The sequence below is a fragment of the Aptenodytes forsteri genome, unplaced genomic scaffold (assembly GCF_000699145.1).
Source record: "Aptenodytes forsteri isolate BGI_AS27 unplaced genomic scaffold, ASM69914v1 Scaffold181, whole genome shotgun sequence".
Taxonomy (NCBI): domain Eukaryota; kingdom Metazoa; phylum Chordata; class Aves; order Sphenisciformes; family Spheniscidae; genus Aptenodytes; species Aptenodytes forsteri.
Genome location: NW_008795702.1, coordinates 1,552,642 through 1,568,806, shown reverse-complemented (window position 1 = coordinate 1,568,806; position 16,165 = coordinate 1,552,642). Strand labels below are relative to the sequence as shown.

Genomic DNA, 16,165 nt, shown 5'->3' with positions numbered 1-16,165 from the left:
AAATCCCCAACACTTATATATACTGCATTTAATTAAGACAAGCATCAGCTTTATGTACCATTATTTGCTTCTGCCAAGTCTCTATGGTATAAATATTGAGCAGTCACATCTCCTGAATACTAATCGATCCTTCCTGAATTCCAAATGATTACATAAAGTTTAGGAAATGTTTCTTTGCCAGTAGTATCCTCCGCTGCTTATGTAGTTAGACATTAGGGTTGAGATAAGAGCCTGAATTTGACAAGTGGGCAGTAAATATTTTTCTAAATTCAAACATAATGTGGGGAAGCCTGAAAGCCCTGGCTGAATGCTAATCCTACAGGACCCCCCGGCGGGTCGCTTACTGGTGTTTACCAGGTGCAATCTTATGAGTACACTTGGGTAACAGAATGGATGAATGTAAGAAAACTGCCAACGGATTTAATAAAACCACCTCATAATAACAGCCTAGATATAAATGTATATTATAAATAACACAAATATAAAAAAAACAGGTGTAAAAGTACTTGTATATTTACAAACTACCAAAAATAAAAACGGCCATGGTGACCATTTTGAAGACGACTGCATTAAACCCTAAGTACTGTTTGTCACCGTGAGTAAGAAGTGAACACATTTGTGATGACAGGTCCGTCCCTGGATAAGTGCTCCCTTACCGGCTTGCATTGGCTTGCCAAGGAAGACTCTTATGCAACACTTTTCTCTTCAAATTCACAGCACCTACTTCAGATCCTGGGGCTGAAGGTGCTTTGTGAAGACAGAGTAGTGTTATCTGGGACCTTCTTGGTATCCTGCCAAAGAACTACCGGGCCCATTTTACAGGAAGGAGAACAGAGTCCCTGAAAACTACAAACAGCTCACACCTACCCAAAGAGAGCATGAGAATGGCCGTGCTGGCACTCTGGATCATCTAGACCACTGTCCCATCTTTGACAGTGACCAGGAGCAGATGCCCTAGGGAACAGTGTAAGAAGAAACAAAGCATGGAGCGATACTGCCTGGGAGCAGTCGCTCAGGCTCCAGCAGCTGGAGCTTAGCAACAGCCAGAAGTAGTGTTTTTTGTATTTCATAGCTTTCAATGGATTTTTCTTCTGTTAAGTTCTCTAGGTGACTTTGGTAACCACAAAAAATTTCAGCATCCTCTACCTCTTGGAGCAAGGAGTGCCAGAGCTGGATAATATGCTGTGTTCAAGAATGAACTCTTGTGTTTTGAGCCAGTTACCTGGTAGTTTAATTAGTTTCATTCTGATACTAAAATATCAGAATGATGGGAGGAAGAAGCTTTTTGGCTAATTCTTGTTCTTAGTAAGTTCCCATGTTTAGTGGACTGTGCTTTGAAGAGCTAGTGCAGTCTTTTTAAATAAAGAGTGTAAAAGGCAGATCAGTATTTGTTGAAATTACAAAGTTGTTATTATTAAGGCTGCAATAAAGATCTACATGCCAAAATTTGCTAGGTTATGCCTTTATGTCTGTATTACACTTAGGTGTCTATAATCCTGCGTGAATTGGTTCTTGTCGAATTTTCCGGTCTTGTTTCGTGTTTTCCTTTTGGTCTGATAAAACCTCCTGCCTCACTAATTCCTTCATTTAATTCCCCTATTCTTTTTGTTTGTGTGCCCTTAAGCATCATAAATACTACCAAAATTTAATCAATATTCCTTGTTATATTACTTCCAGCTGATGCTTATACACTTATTTTCCTATCTGCATACATGATATGTATAAACCCTCAGCAAAAACTGTGAAAGTGAAAATATGTACAGCCCCGTGTTTCATCATTGTTTGCTGCTGCGTTTTTTCTTATCTTTTCTGTATATTTAGATTGCATCAGAAGCTACTGAGGCACGATTCTGGCTAGTCTGTAAATCTGATAGACCAATGATGTTACATAAAGTAAATTAAAAAGTGCAATAGCTAATTTAAGATTGATTTTTTTTTCAGCTCTAGAGTGTTTCATAACTGCATTGATGTGAGTTACTGGAATCAGGTGAAATGGAGCACAGGCAGGCTTTGTGCTGCGGCGCCTTGGCTGCATGTTTGCAGGAAGCTCCTTCTAGTCCTGTGGGCGGTGAGGGTAGAGTCTGCCTCGAAAATGCTTCATTTCAGCCTGTTTCATCTGCAATGAAGACCTTACAGGCAGATTTCTTTTCCAAAGTGCAAATGGTGGAGCCCAGTACCTCCAATACCTCCTCCCATCTCAGCTCTGACATTTTAGGGAGACTAAAAGCAAGGAAAGATTAATTTGTTAATATTCCTCTTATTCAACAGAAACGGGAATGGAGCGTTGCAGATCCGGCTGGATTTCTGCTGAACCCTTAAGTAAGGCTGTGGTTTGTTTGAAAACCGAGTTCTTTTTTTGTTTGTTTTGTTTGTTTTTGTTTAAGCAAGAGTCCGTTGTTTGCCATCCACAGCAATTAAATGTTTACCATTTCTACAGGACCCTCTTGTCTCATGTTAAGTGAGATGTGCGATCAATAGTGGCTCTGCAATTATTTGTCCATTGATAAAGCCTTCATTTCTTAAGTGAAGTATTTATCTGTGTCCTGACAATGATAAGGGAGCAGTACCAGTCAGCTGCTGCCTAGTCTAGCATTTAGCTCCACAGGCAGACGAGTGCCTGGACATGGGTCAAATGATGTCTAACTTTCTTCCTATTGGCATTTCACTTTACAAACTGCTCTGATGGGAGGTTTGACAAATCATCCTTGCTGAGTTCAGATAATAAAAACTAGCAGGACAAATGGGAAGTTTTGGTAAAGAGAGAACAACGGCTGATTTCAGGTTAAGTGAACAGCCTGTGAAGCTACCGGATGGTAAAATGAAGAGATCCCTTGTGTCAGAAGATGACAGAAAGTATCCCATGTAAGACACTCATCTGGTTCTTCAAACATCGTTTAAATTTAGTCATTTAGCAAATTTAATTGCTGAAAAATTGATCTGAACTTTATTCTGTGATAGGAAGCAAATCAAAGAAACAGTGAGACAAATGTTGGCTCCAGTAAAAACAGTGCAAAATTCTCTTTGGCTTTAGTGAGGCCAAAATTTCACCCCAGTGGAGCATGCCAACCTATTTCAGCCCCAGAATTAGAGAATTCAACAGCACGTGGGGTGGTGTTGGTTTTTTTTTAATATCTAATTCTGATTTATGACAAAGAAAGGAGTTTCCAAACTAATGTCAAATTTGGCAATGAAAATTCGAAGAGGCTGATAAACTGACACATTTGCTTTTTCTAGCTGTAGTGTATCTTGATTCAAAGCAGCAATTATTAAAGACAAAGAAACAATTTGTATTTATTTTTAGGCCTACTTCTTGAGAAAGTGTACTGTGGGCTATACTGGTTATATGCTATAGAATAATTAGGTGTATTATTACTCTGGGATTAGGGTAAAGAAATTGCATTATCCTCAATTTGGCTAGCTTTGGGAAAGCCAGATATTTTTATTCTCATTTAGTGGTAAACTCATTTTGGACATGAGTTCGTAAAGAATAAAACCTGCAGAAGTAGGGTTAAAAGTAGGTTTAATACTCAGATCTGTCAAAGATTTCTTTCTTTCTTTCTTTCCCAGTTTTGCAACACGTGCCTGGTCACTAACTTTCCATCAACAGTGTGATTACAATTGCTGAATTCTCATGGCTCTGTCTTGGTTCTTTTTGCTTGAAAGAAACCTGTCAAATGCAACTAAGTAGTCAAGAAAATCCGGGTTTGCATGTCTCTTGAGCTACTGAATTTTTTAACCGCATATCTTCAGATTATGGAAAAAAAAAATTGGCTGATATGACTGAGTTAAACTGTGGTTTGGGATGTTGATTATCTTCACTCCCTTAGTTGGAATTAAGGGGAGAATACCTCTACATGTGAAAACACAGGAATGATGCCCCCACAAAACAGGCATGTTTTGGGGGTTGCAAATACGATGTAAACCTCAGTGAAAGAAAGGTTGGTAAGGATAATTGCTATCAGAACTGGTGTCCTGATTTACTTCAAAGCAAGCTAATACCTCAAGATAATTGAAATGGAGATTGATAACAGAAATTGCTATTTCTAGGCCACCTAAACAGAAAACTTCTTTCAAATAAATCAAGCTGGTAGATGGATTGCTCCTTTGCAATAAAATACTTTGGCTTCAGAAATCCAGCTCATCTTCAAATAAAACATTCAATCAGCATCTAGTGTATCATTTGCAGCAAAGACAGATGTTGGTACAGAATTCAGACATGTCCATCAGAGATCAAGTAGGGGAAGAAGTGACTAGAAGACGGCTTAGCAGTTATACCAGGCTACACAACCAAAACTGTGAAGGGCGATCTTGATCACAAGACCTGTTTCCATTCGCTTTACTGCGATCACAGTTGTCAATTAGACTGGTTGGTTTGTGTAATGCTGTTCTGGTGTGCAGTGAGAGAGAAAAGCGACATACGTTTGTTTATGTGTAGTGAGGAGGTACGCAGCGAGGGAATTGCCACAGAGGACCGACTCACAGAAAGACTGTGATTCTTTAAGGGAACCCTGACGGACTAGTGTAGTAGATCCATAGATTGTGTAAGTGGATCAGAGTAATGTGATGGAATTTAAATTTAGTCCAAACTTCTAATGTCTTGACGGAGTAATTGACTGACCACTGATGGTGCAGCGAAGCTGTGAAGGAAGGGGTCTCTGCTGGTGGTTTAATGTCCTTATGAGTCAAGGCTCTTGTTAATCTAAAATACAGCCGAGTCCGAACCACGCACAAGACGGTAATGTCCAGTGTGACTGTGATGATTATGCCGGTTGTAAGGACTCATTTGTGCTCTGACTTTTTAACCTGTGGGAGCACAAGAGCTAAAGGACTGATTCAGCTGAACTGGTTATCTTCTGAGAACAATAGTCCGGGTGTGATGGACTTGCTCCTCTCCAGAGATTGGCAGTGATTGGACTGAAGGATGGCATGAGGAACCACCGAGGGCAGGCAGACAATCACTGAAGTATGAAGATCCATGGAGATGAAAGGAGACTTTTACCTACAGAGAGGTGAGAACTACCTAGCTGTAAAGGCACTCGCTTTTTATAACTGATGGAGGGAATTCAGAAGATACCTAACTCTACATATATTAATACTATATAGAACAAAACTAAAGAGGTGTCACAGTTAAGAAACTAGTTACCAAACTCTTCTGGCTTATTGACTAATCACTGAGTCACTGTATTGTTATGTACGTGGCAGTGTTGGCCAGACGGGCCCAGGCAGACTAGGTGATGGCCCACTGGAGGAAGGAACTGAGCTCCCGTGCCGGGGTGTATCGCTCACTGGGGTGGGAATGTGCAGTTTGACTGCAGGAAGAGTTGTGCACCGCTAGCCACAAAGGCTACAATAAATATGCATCTGTCTAAGCTTTAACAGCATCTTCTTTAATGCTGCCATCAATCAAAAGCATTTTCCTGTATAAACCCTTTGGAACCTTTGACGAGTAGATAACAAACAATTACCTCTCTCATTTAAAATCTAGCAAGAAAAACTGATATGATTTAATTGTGTTTTGAAAAATTATTGTAAGTGCTTTGGGTTTTGAACATTATTTTACTGTTAGTTTACTAAGATAATCACTTCTGAAATGTTAGGAAAAAAGGCAGAGACAAAGTTCTTTGCCCTGAAGGAGATTGCCATCTTGTGAAGAGAGAGACAATACGGTACAGCCGTGAATAACAAACAGCTTTACAAGGCAGCCTCCTATCTGCATGGTTATAAAAAACAAACAGCTTCTTCTCAATAAATTAGTTCTGTGGATTATTGACTTTGTGTTGCCTTTGAGAGGCTTTATATTAGACATTTATTTTTCAACCAAGCACTATACTAAAGAATAATAGCATAAGGTTTTATTGGTCGGGTTAACACTGTGGCGTGAACATCCTTAGAAATGTAAAAAGGCTGGTATGTCTTGAAGCACTTTTTATTCCATTAAACATTACAGGACCAGATTTTCAACAGGACCCAGCTGAGGTTTTTGAAATATTTTTTTGATTAAGTGATATATCTTTGGCATTAAGACCAGTTTTCTGTTGAGATGCCTAAGAGATGTAGATATGTGTCAAATGCACCTAGATACTTAGGTGCAACAATTGCTCCCAGTTATTTATGTAGAATTTGATGCTTAGCTCGTTTTGACAGCCCTGCAGAATGCCCACCAGCGTTGTTAGGCACTTCAATGTCTTCAAAAACCTGACTCACTTTTAGTAGACGTCAGAGGCGTCTTACTAACTTCAGCCAGACAATTCATTCATACTTTTGGGCACAAACGTAAGTACTTAGCTGGAAAGGGTGTCTGTGTTTTTCATTTCAGTTTTGTCATCATTCTCATTAAATATTTGCCTCACTCCTGTGGGTCAAGTGGTAATGTCTTTACATTTTACTCTGTGCATTTAACTCTTTGCAGGATAACATCTAGCTTTGACTATCAGCAAATTGAATTATGCAGTATGCTAAATAATGAACTAATCGGTTTCAAAGGTGTTGAACCGTCCTTAGCTACCTCACTTTTATATGCAAGTGATGTGACTACAAGGCTCCAATTAGCAGCAGAATTGGCACTTTTTATAGTAGCATAAATGAGAGAAAAACTGGATAACCTGGCTCGGTACAAGCTTGCAAGGTACTCCTGCCCAGCTGCTTCAGAAGTTGAGCACATTTCCTGGCAGAATTAGAAGAGCTAGAGGTGTAAGAATGATTCCTAAATCAATGCAAAATACTTGAAGAGGCGATGAAAGCGATCAAACAAAAAGGCCACCTAAATGTGAGAATTTTCCAAATGCACTTTGCTTATTCAGCTAATTTAAAATATCACTGAACTGAGATGAATTCTCTAAATATTTGATCAGAGGAAAGCTACAGGCTCTTTAGACGTTTCTGTGCCACTGTATAATGACTGAACCTACTTATTTGTGAAGAGAGAGACAATACGGTACAGCCGTGAATAACAAACAGCTTTACAAGGCAGCCTCCTATCTGCATGGTTATAAAAAACAAACAGCTTCTTCTCAATAAATTAGTTCTGTGGATTATTGACTTTGTGTTGCCTTTGAGAGGCTTTATATTAGACATTTATTTTTCAACCAAGCACTATACTAAAGAATAATAGCATAAGGTTTTATTGGTCGGGTTAACACTGTGGCGTGAACATCCTTAGAAATGTAAAAAGGCTGGTATGTCTTGAAGCACTTTTTATTCCATTAAACATTACAGGACCAGATTTTCAACAGGACCCAGCTGAGGTTTTTGAAATATTTTTTTGATTAAGTGATATATCTTTGGCATTAAGACCAGTTTTCTGTTGAGATGCCTAAGAGATGTAGATATGTGTCAAATGCACCTAGATACTTAGGTGCAACAATTGCTCCCAGTTATTTATGTAGAATTTGATGCTTAGCTCGTTTTGACAGCCCTGCAGAATGCCCACCAGCGTTGTTAGGCACTTCAATGTCTTCAAAAACCTGACTCACTTTTAGTAGACGTCAGAGGCGTCTTACTAACTTCAGCCAGACAATTCATTCATACTTTTGGGCACAAACGTAAGTACGTAGCTGGAAAGGGTGTCTGTGTTTTTCATTTCAGTTTTGTCATCATTCTCATTAAATATTTGCCTCACTCCTGTGGGTCAAGTGGTAATGTCTTTACATTTTACTCTGTGCATTTAACTCTTTGCAGGATAACATCTAGCTTTGACTATCAGCAAATTGAATTATGCAGTATGCTAAATAATGAACTAATCGGTTTCAAAGGTGTTGAACCGTCCTTAGCTACCTCACTTTTATATGCAAGTGATGTGACTACAAGGCTCCAATTAGCAGCAGAATTGGCACTTTTTATAGTAGCATAAATGAGAGAAAAACTGGATAACCTGGCTCGGTACAAGCTTGCAAGGTACTCCTGCCCAGCTGCTTCAGAAGTTGAGCACATTTCCTGGCAGAATTAGAAGAGCTAGAGGTGTAAGAATGATTCCTAAATCAATGCAAAATACTTGAAGAGGCGATGAAAGCGATCAAACAAAAAGGCCACCTAAATGTGAGAATTTTCCAAATGCACTTTGCTTATTCAGCTAATTTAAAATATCACTGAACTGAGATGAATTCTCTAAATATTTGATCAGAGGAAAGCTACAGGCTCTTTAGACGTTTCTGTGCCACTGTATAATGACTGAAAAACCTACTTATTAGGAATTGGGAAATCTGAATTCTTGTTATTCATTAGATTAATTCATAAAACATAATTTCTGCAACAGATGGCTTGCTTTTCCTTCTCTGAATCTAAGACGTGGAAAGTGACGAAGCCCTGAATACAAAATGTTAATAGTTACCAGGTAAATCCATCATCTCCTCCTAGGATTCAGAATGTACAAACTTTATAACAGTCGATTCTGTTAGCATCATTCTAATTTTTAAAATTATTCTTATTTTTTCCTACGTTCTGTGTCCTATACCTCTGAAGTATTGATCTTTTATGCTCCCTGTAGTTAGCGAGCTTCATCTAAAATTTTCCAAAGCAGGTTCAAATTCTATAAACACCACATGGAGGGATATATTTAAGACAGTAATTGGCGCTTTACAGTGTAACCAAAACTGTTCCTTTTAGTATAATTGCAATTGTATTATAATAATTTATTTGCAGAATTTTATTCCTTTACAGAATATTTTTTTTTTAAAAAACTGAAAATTAAAGAAAAACATTACTAAATGTCACCACTGCTGATGTTTCTCTCATTGTTGTGCTTGGCTCAACTGTTCACTCTCTTTGTAGACAAAATACCTTTTGAGTAAACCGGGAGTTTTGGCTATGGAGGTATGGCTGGATCTGACCTTGTTTATGTTTTTAAGTCTCTCCTTTCAACTGTCTGCCAGTAAATAAAAATTCACTTGGCCAAAGTTTATTTAGACCAGCTTTATTAAGTCAACAAAGTGCAAGCCTGAAAAATCTGTTCCTATGAAGTCAATAGGAATCCATCTCCCTAAGCCTTTTTTTATTCCTGGCACCGGTGATTTTTCTTGACTGATTCATTGGAGGGCACTGGTTTAACTAATTTGTCTTGCATAGGTGTCTTTCCCATTCTGTGTCCTCTCCACTCGTACAAAACAATCTTCTCTTTAAAGGTTATTTCCTAGCCAGATCTGTCATAAAGCTATTATCGTTAATTTGCACTTTAAGAGTTCCTTTCACTCTTTAAAAACTATGAGATACATTCCTGATTTATGGATTACGATGTGACAGCCATCATATGCAAAGAAGATTGTTTATACTTACCACAGATGCCTTTGAAAAAGAGGGATATTTCAACCATATCCCCACTCCATCTGCTTTACATAACTATATTCGATCCCATAGAAAAACATGGCAATCTGTATTTTCCGCTGCTCTCTAGAATTTCTAATAGAATTTTATCCTTGTTCTACAATATTCAGAAATCACATACAGAAATACAGAAAACTTGTAATACTTTATTAAATTCCATAGGCCTTAGGTGTAATTTCCACAGAAACCCACTTTTAATCCTTACATGTAATTTTCCTGCAAGTGGTAATTAAAAGATAGTCCTCAGATTACTGTGAACCTCATTAAATATATTTCAAAATCGTGTTTTTCAGGAAAACATTAAGCAAAGCAAAATATTTTTTTAGAAAAAAATAACAGCACTATTAAGTAAGGTGTGAAGAGTAGAGTGTACCTACCTAAACTAAACAGCACCAGGAATTTGAGACACACAAATTCTCGTAGATCAAACTGCAGGGAACGAAGCTTTGCTACCAGTTCTTGTGCATGGCTCATAAGATTGTTGAGGGTGGCTCCAGCTTGGGATGCTATTACGGAATAATCCACCTGTAAAAGAGAATTGTACTTCTGTCTGGTTGTCACACCTGCAGAACCGCTTTAGAACGTTTCAAGCAATCACATACAACCGGGATACTCCTGGATAAAAGAATCACTCTCAATTTAATGATGTTATCAAGTCAAGATGATTTTATATACAAACCTATTTCAGGAAATGGTATACAGTGAAAATATTATTAAACTATATATCTTAATGGTATGTCACGTCAGCGTGAATGCTGGTTTGTCTGTATTAGCTTTTTTTAGAAGCTTTATATATGACAACTGCTTATGGCATTGGTAGCTGTCCCCCTATCAGTTTGTTCTATTCATTTGGTGTCTTTTTTTCTCACTGTAATTGTGTGATCCTGCACAGAAAGACTGATGAAGTGAGCTTTGCACCTATGCTGGGTGTATTAGTCCGGAGGGACATAACGGTACTCATGGGAAACGCTCCAGTGTCCATAACTTGGCCAGAAACATCTATTCAAGCCCAGAAATGTCGGTGTATTCCCACAGGAAACAGAGGTATTGTGCGGGTGGTTTCTGTTCTCCTTAGCTACACAAAATCCTGGTATTTGTTGGAGTTGGTTCCAACGGGCTTGTTCTGGCGAGTCCTCCCCTGCGAGCGAAGGAGGAGCAGGCAGGTGCGTGACACAGGCCAGCTGCACTTGCATTGTCCCGAGCAGCAACCGCAGGGCACGAAATTACTTTCCCCGGGGCAGAGAAAAAAGCAGGACTGCTCCGGGGGTCTGCTGCCCTTGCTGTGGTGCCCATTTGTTCTCGGGGGAGGCTGACCTGTCTATGAGCTTTCCCAAGTAGCGCTTGTATATAGAGATCCAACAGAAAGCTAGAATTAACAGACCATATTAAAAAAGGTAATAGTCACAAGCAAAGTAAACTTAAAGCCTGTCATAGCTGACACACCCCTGGGCGATCCTTGAATCTCGGGCAACCTCCCCGCTGCTTGCACGCTGAAACTTTTCTGGCTAACGCCGGTCCCATTACGGGGGCGTTTCCATGCAGATGGCCGTACCAGCCTCTGCCACTCTGAAGACGTGCAGGCTTTGTCATGGGATGGTGACCAGCGGAGAAGCGCTCGGGCACTCAGCCTGCGGGACTGCCGTGACGCGAAGGTGAAGCGCAGGGGCTGGGGCCGGGGTGAGCTGGCTCCGAGGCAGGGCTGGCGGCTGCGAGACCGGGCAGCTCCAGCGCAGCGACAGCAGCGTGGAGCAGGGTGCAGCTGGTGTATCGGGAACCGGGGTGATCTGAGCAACTGCCTCAGCTGAAATGCCTGCAGCTCAGCCTTGTTTTCATCAGTGTGTGTTACATATCCCCTACGAGTGCCGCTGTCCCACGAAAACGGCCAGGTGTGTTGCTTGCTCCTGTGTCGAACTGCTCCGGGCCAACTGGCTGAGATCTAAACACGTTATTGACACATTTGAAAAAATTCTTTTCTTGCCTGGCTGCTCTGATATTAAAAAAAGCTTTCTCTTTTAGGAGCCTCCATAACAACAGGGAAATTACTAACCATACATCATGTAAGCACACATAAGTGAAGTCTGGCTCTAAACTAAGACTAAGCACAATGGTAAGTGCACATTTTGGGTTAATGATGTGTTTGAAGCTATCGGTGCTCTAATCCCATCTTTAAGGTCTCCCATGATGAAGTAGTTAATAAAGAACGGCCAGGTATCATCAGAGGAAACAAACCAATACTGCAAAATTTTGTTTCTCCAGGCACTGATCCCTTAAAATCTGTTTTTTAAATAACTGGTACGGAACATACATTTTTGAAATATGTTTTTTTGATTTTAAAACTATTGCATTGATTTTGCTCAAGTATAAACAGCAGTAAAGCAAGAAAAAAACTGAAAGACTTTAAACCTGACAAAATTTCAGCCAGGAAAGATAGATAGATGATTGAAAGGAACTAAAAATGACTTCTCCTAGTGATGACCTTAATATAATCAATAGGTTACTGACTTTTAATGAGACATTTTATTTATATGTACTCTTAGTGCTCCCAAGACATTGATTGAAGCAACTGTACAGGAAAAATGAAGTTACACTTTTTGTATGGATGTTAAGAATAACACTGCTCCAACCCCATAAAGCATTTAAAGCTGTGCTTATGTTTCATTTAAGTCAACAGATTATGCTTAAGTATCCTGTGAGGTAGGTTTTATTGCTCTCTTTTACACCTGGGAAAACTGAAGTAGTGACATTAAATTGCTTACTCGGGGCCAAAGAAATCTGTGACGAAACTAGGATCTAGTCTTTGGAAATCCCAGCCAAACCATCTTTCATAAACTAGTTTCTAGTTCATCTGTTATTTTTCTCTCTCTATATATATACACACATATACATATTTCTTTTTATATAAGTATATATACTTATATAAATAATAAGGTAAAAAAAAGTAACATACCTCAAATACTTTTTACTCGAACAGCAGTTTAATATAGTGACACGATTCAGCTACTTCATATTGAGAAACTGGTCACATACAAATATCAACTTTCACAACTTAATTTCCCTTTTGTAATTTTCAAGGGGGGAAAAAGCTCAAAATCCCTCACTGAGGTTCCAGTTTGGGGGGGAAATATGCTATTCGCTTCAAAATAAGAAGTTAAGATGTCTGGATGTCAAGAATATCAGTGGCCTTAGTGCAGCGATTATGCCATAATGGAAAAACCCAGTAGATGCCTGGATCTCCCACCATCCCTCTACTGGAGAGCTCTCAGGCAACCTGCTACTCTTTCAGGTGCATTTAGTATTTGCAGCACCAGCAAATTTGTCTGGGAGGCAAGTCCTCATCTGCCACTCACCAAGAGCAGGCTGTATTAAATTTTTATATTTATTGACATTTCATTACCATAATTGACTGCAGTTGGTTCTCTAGTAGAAGGCACAGGGCTGCCTCCTAAGCAGGAGAATTGGTCCCTTGAGTAGGATTTGCAATTAAAAACAACGCAGAATGGATTTTTTTTTATTGTGTAAATATGATGAGTTGAATTTTCAGCTTTAACTAGAGAATACTGGGTGTGCAGAAGGCTTTTTTCAAGAGTGAGCAAAATTATGAGTCAGTGGAAAGACGACCCCCAAAGGTGTCAATCAGTTTATACAAAATCAACTGTGCATGAAAAAGCCTCCGTTAATGTCTATTCTGAAAAAGCGGTCACATTAAAGAGCATGCTGTCCTGCTTGCTTGGTCCTGTACGAAGAAATTGATACTAAAAGGTGTATTAATTCTTTTACCTTCCAATTCATGATGAAAAACGCTTTTAAAAGACAAAGAATAAAACAGCCTGGACCTTGAGCAAAATGCTTAATTGCATATGGAAGTCTTAGCATTTACTTTATATTGTACCATTAATTTCATTTGGTAAAATCAAATCCACAACTGAAATAAATTATTCTTGCTTCCCAATTAATAGTATTACATTTCACAGTTGATTTTGACATTGAAGATGGTATGTTGACTGGCATTTTTGAAAACAGCAGCTTTGGTGAAGCTTCCACATTACCTAGTTCAGAAGTAAAATGTTGGGCATAAAGTTACAGCTGCACAGACAAATGGCGGCGTGAATTCCTCATGTACCGGTGCACAGTGCTATCTTGCATGATGAATGTAGTAATGATGAAGAAGTAATGATAGAGGCTTAATTGGGTTAGCTCGGTACCAAAGCACTGCCGACAGAACAGCACTGAATAATTTACGCTGCTGCCTGTTCTTGCCATTCTGGTGCTTAAACGGGCATGTTTAAGGTTAGCATGGACATCCCTATGTATGCTATACTGCAGGCCGTGCTGTAGTATACTGTTTGCTAACTGAAGTGCTTAAATCTAAAATTAGATACTTAAAACCTCTGCTCTGCTGCCACCTAACTTTGTGCTTAAAGTCCTCACTGCCTTTAGGCATGGCCAGGACTGTCCAAGTCATGACAGTGATAAGTAACTCTGCGTCCAGCTCACGCTACAGCTCTTTTTAGATTTATGGACTATGTGGTTTTCATCTACCTAAGGCAGCAAAAATAGCCAAGGTGGGATTTGGTAGCGACCAAGATATGGGAAATCTGGGGTCAAATCTCCAGTCCAAAGAATGCATGAAATAAATAAGGCTATAGCCTGGCAACTGGGGCATCTTTCTGAAAGTGAGAGATAGCAAGTTTCTTCAGGTAAACCTGGCACATCTTGTGGATATCTTCTGATCACGAGTATTGGGCAGAAAGGGGGGGACCTTGGCTTGGTTTGGAGAGGAAGGATTTGCTTAGTGCTTCTCTAGGAGGGAACTTCCAGCTGGGAACCCCAAGTAGAAAAATGTGCATAAGTCCCTTGGACAGGCAGCATTTGTGTCACACCTCCCTCCCCAGCATTTCTCAAGGCTACCTCTTAGAGTCACCACCTAGTTGGGTGCTGGCCTTCCCTGCTCCCTGCGTTGCAGAGGTAAGGGCTGGGCGGATGAGGCCGCAGGCTCTGCGAGAGGGCAGGGCAGTACAGAGGCACTAGCAGCAAAGGAAAAGAAGTAAAAAAGCTGATAGTATTAGTAAGAGGGTCATAACTGAAATGGGACCGCAGAGAGACACGGCAATACTACGTATTTTTTCTAAATCCTTTTCTTGATACAGTTGAGAGTAACTTAAAAGTCCAAATCCCTTTAATGTCAGCGAAAGCAAGTTAGGCCAGTGTGGAATGTTTATGAAAATTCTACTTTAAAACAATACGTCATGAGTTCAGCAGCATTTAGACATTCAGCTATCAAATAACTTCTCAACTGATAGAGAGGTAAGAGAGATGGAAGTGACTAATTCTGCATGTTTTTTCTCACATGAAGGTCTCATTTAACACAGTGAGATATTGTTCGAGGCAGAACAAAAGACAAACGTTTTTTACAACATGAAACTATACCCTGGGCTAAATAAATGGTGAGGCTGAAGGCCAGAAATGCAGGGAGCACTTGCGCTTTTTTGTTTTGCAAATGATTTATCATGGTAATGAATGATTCTTGAAGCCAAATCCCTGGTTTCACTGGGCTCAGACTGAAACTTTCTGGTGGAGTCAGGTGGTGGCCTCTGGTATCGACTCCCCTCTATGCCCACAAAACGGAGCCTAACATTTAATGGTGGAATCAGGTTCCTTCCTTCTTCTAAAATTAAATTGTGTTTGATTTGTAGGATATGACAGTGGGGTCATACGGCATGTGGAAATGCTGTGTGGAACTGTACCATCCATTTTCAATGCTTCAGCAAGCTTGCAACAGTCTCCAGAATATAGGATTAGAGTGATTTTACTTGTTGATGGCTGTTACCAGGTACCGACTATCGCTGAATGACATTGCTTTCAGCCAGAACAGGAATTGTGCCCCTGCCGTGGCTGTATACAGTACCTGCGTAATGAACAAATGTTCTAGCAGGCTAAGGTAGTGCAGGTTAGTGAAAGATTGATTTCATATTTAATTTAATAAATTAGATGACCGTGTGTTTGGGGCACAAAGGCAAAGGAGGCAGTGGGTGCCTAGGTGCAGCGACGGGACCGTCCCGCTCCTCCTGCCCCGCTCCGTGCAACCCCGGCCAGCACAGCTGGCTGCTGCTGATGGGGGGCTGCTCCCCCGCCGCTCCCTCCTCCGTTACAAACTGCGCTGAAAGCCTGGGGAGTGGCCTGCAATGGTCTGCCCTGGGTTTTGAAGTCCCGACCCTGCTGAGAGCCTGTGCGTTGGCTCTGGTGTATGGCTACGTGGGTGGATGAGCCTTTCTCTCAGACGGATGCATTCAGCACAGCGTATAGCAAGCAAGTTAATTTACTATCACAACCATAATTACTCTTCCACTGTTTCCTGAAATATATATTTCAGTGGCAACTACAGTGGTTATTAAACTCATTTTGAGCTTTTCATATAATTAATACTTTCATTAAAAACATTTAAAGCAGTATTTGTGTTATGTTTCTAAGAAAATGCACATGGAAAAACACTTTGAAGAGGCACCTATGTAGAAAAATTGAGGAGGACTCAGCATGGACGAAACCAGCAGGTAAGCTTATATCAGGTTTGGATATATTAATTAAAATTGTGATGACTTATACAGCGTAAGATCCTTGTCATTTTAACATGATACACAATAATAGAAGATAATGAATTAAGTTGCCAGTGGACCTTTCCCCTAGGATGATGTTATTGTGCTTGCTAATTAGCTATAATATGCAAATAGTAAGACTCCAAAGTACTGCATTTACTTTGTCTAACTTAGTTTCAGAAAAAGTACATTGGGGGGACTGGAAAAATTCTATGCCCTGTAGTTGATCATATATAGATTCATTTATAGTAGATATATTT

At 39.9% G+C, this 16,165-nt stretch overlaps 1 protein-coding gene across 1 annotated transcript in view; it reads right to left on the bottom strand.

Annotated features, from left to right (window-relative positions):
• The window catches only part of NR5A2 (nuclear receptor subfamily 5 group A member 2), a 91,624-nt gene that overhangs the window by 23,694 nt on the left and 51,765 nt on the right, over positions 1–16,165 (bottom strand). Inside the window, exon 5 of the mRNA XM_009283174.2 lies at positions 9,693–9,840. Coding sequence (XP_009281449.1) covers positions 9,693–9,840 — 148 coding nt within the window. The remainder of the gene's footprint in view (positions 1–9,692; positions 9,841–16,165) is intronic.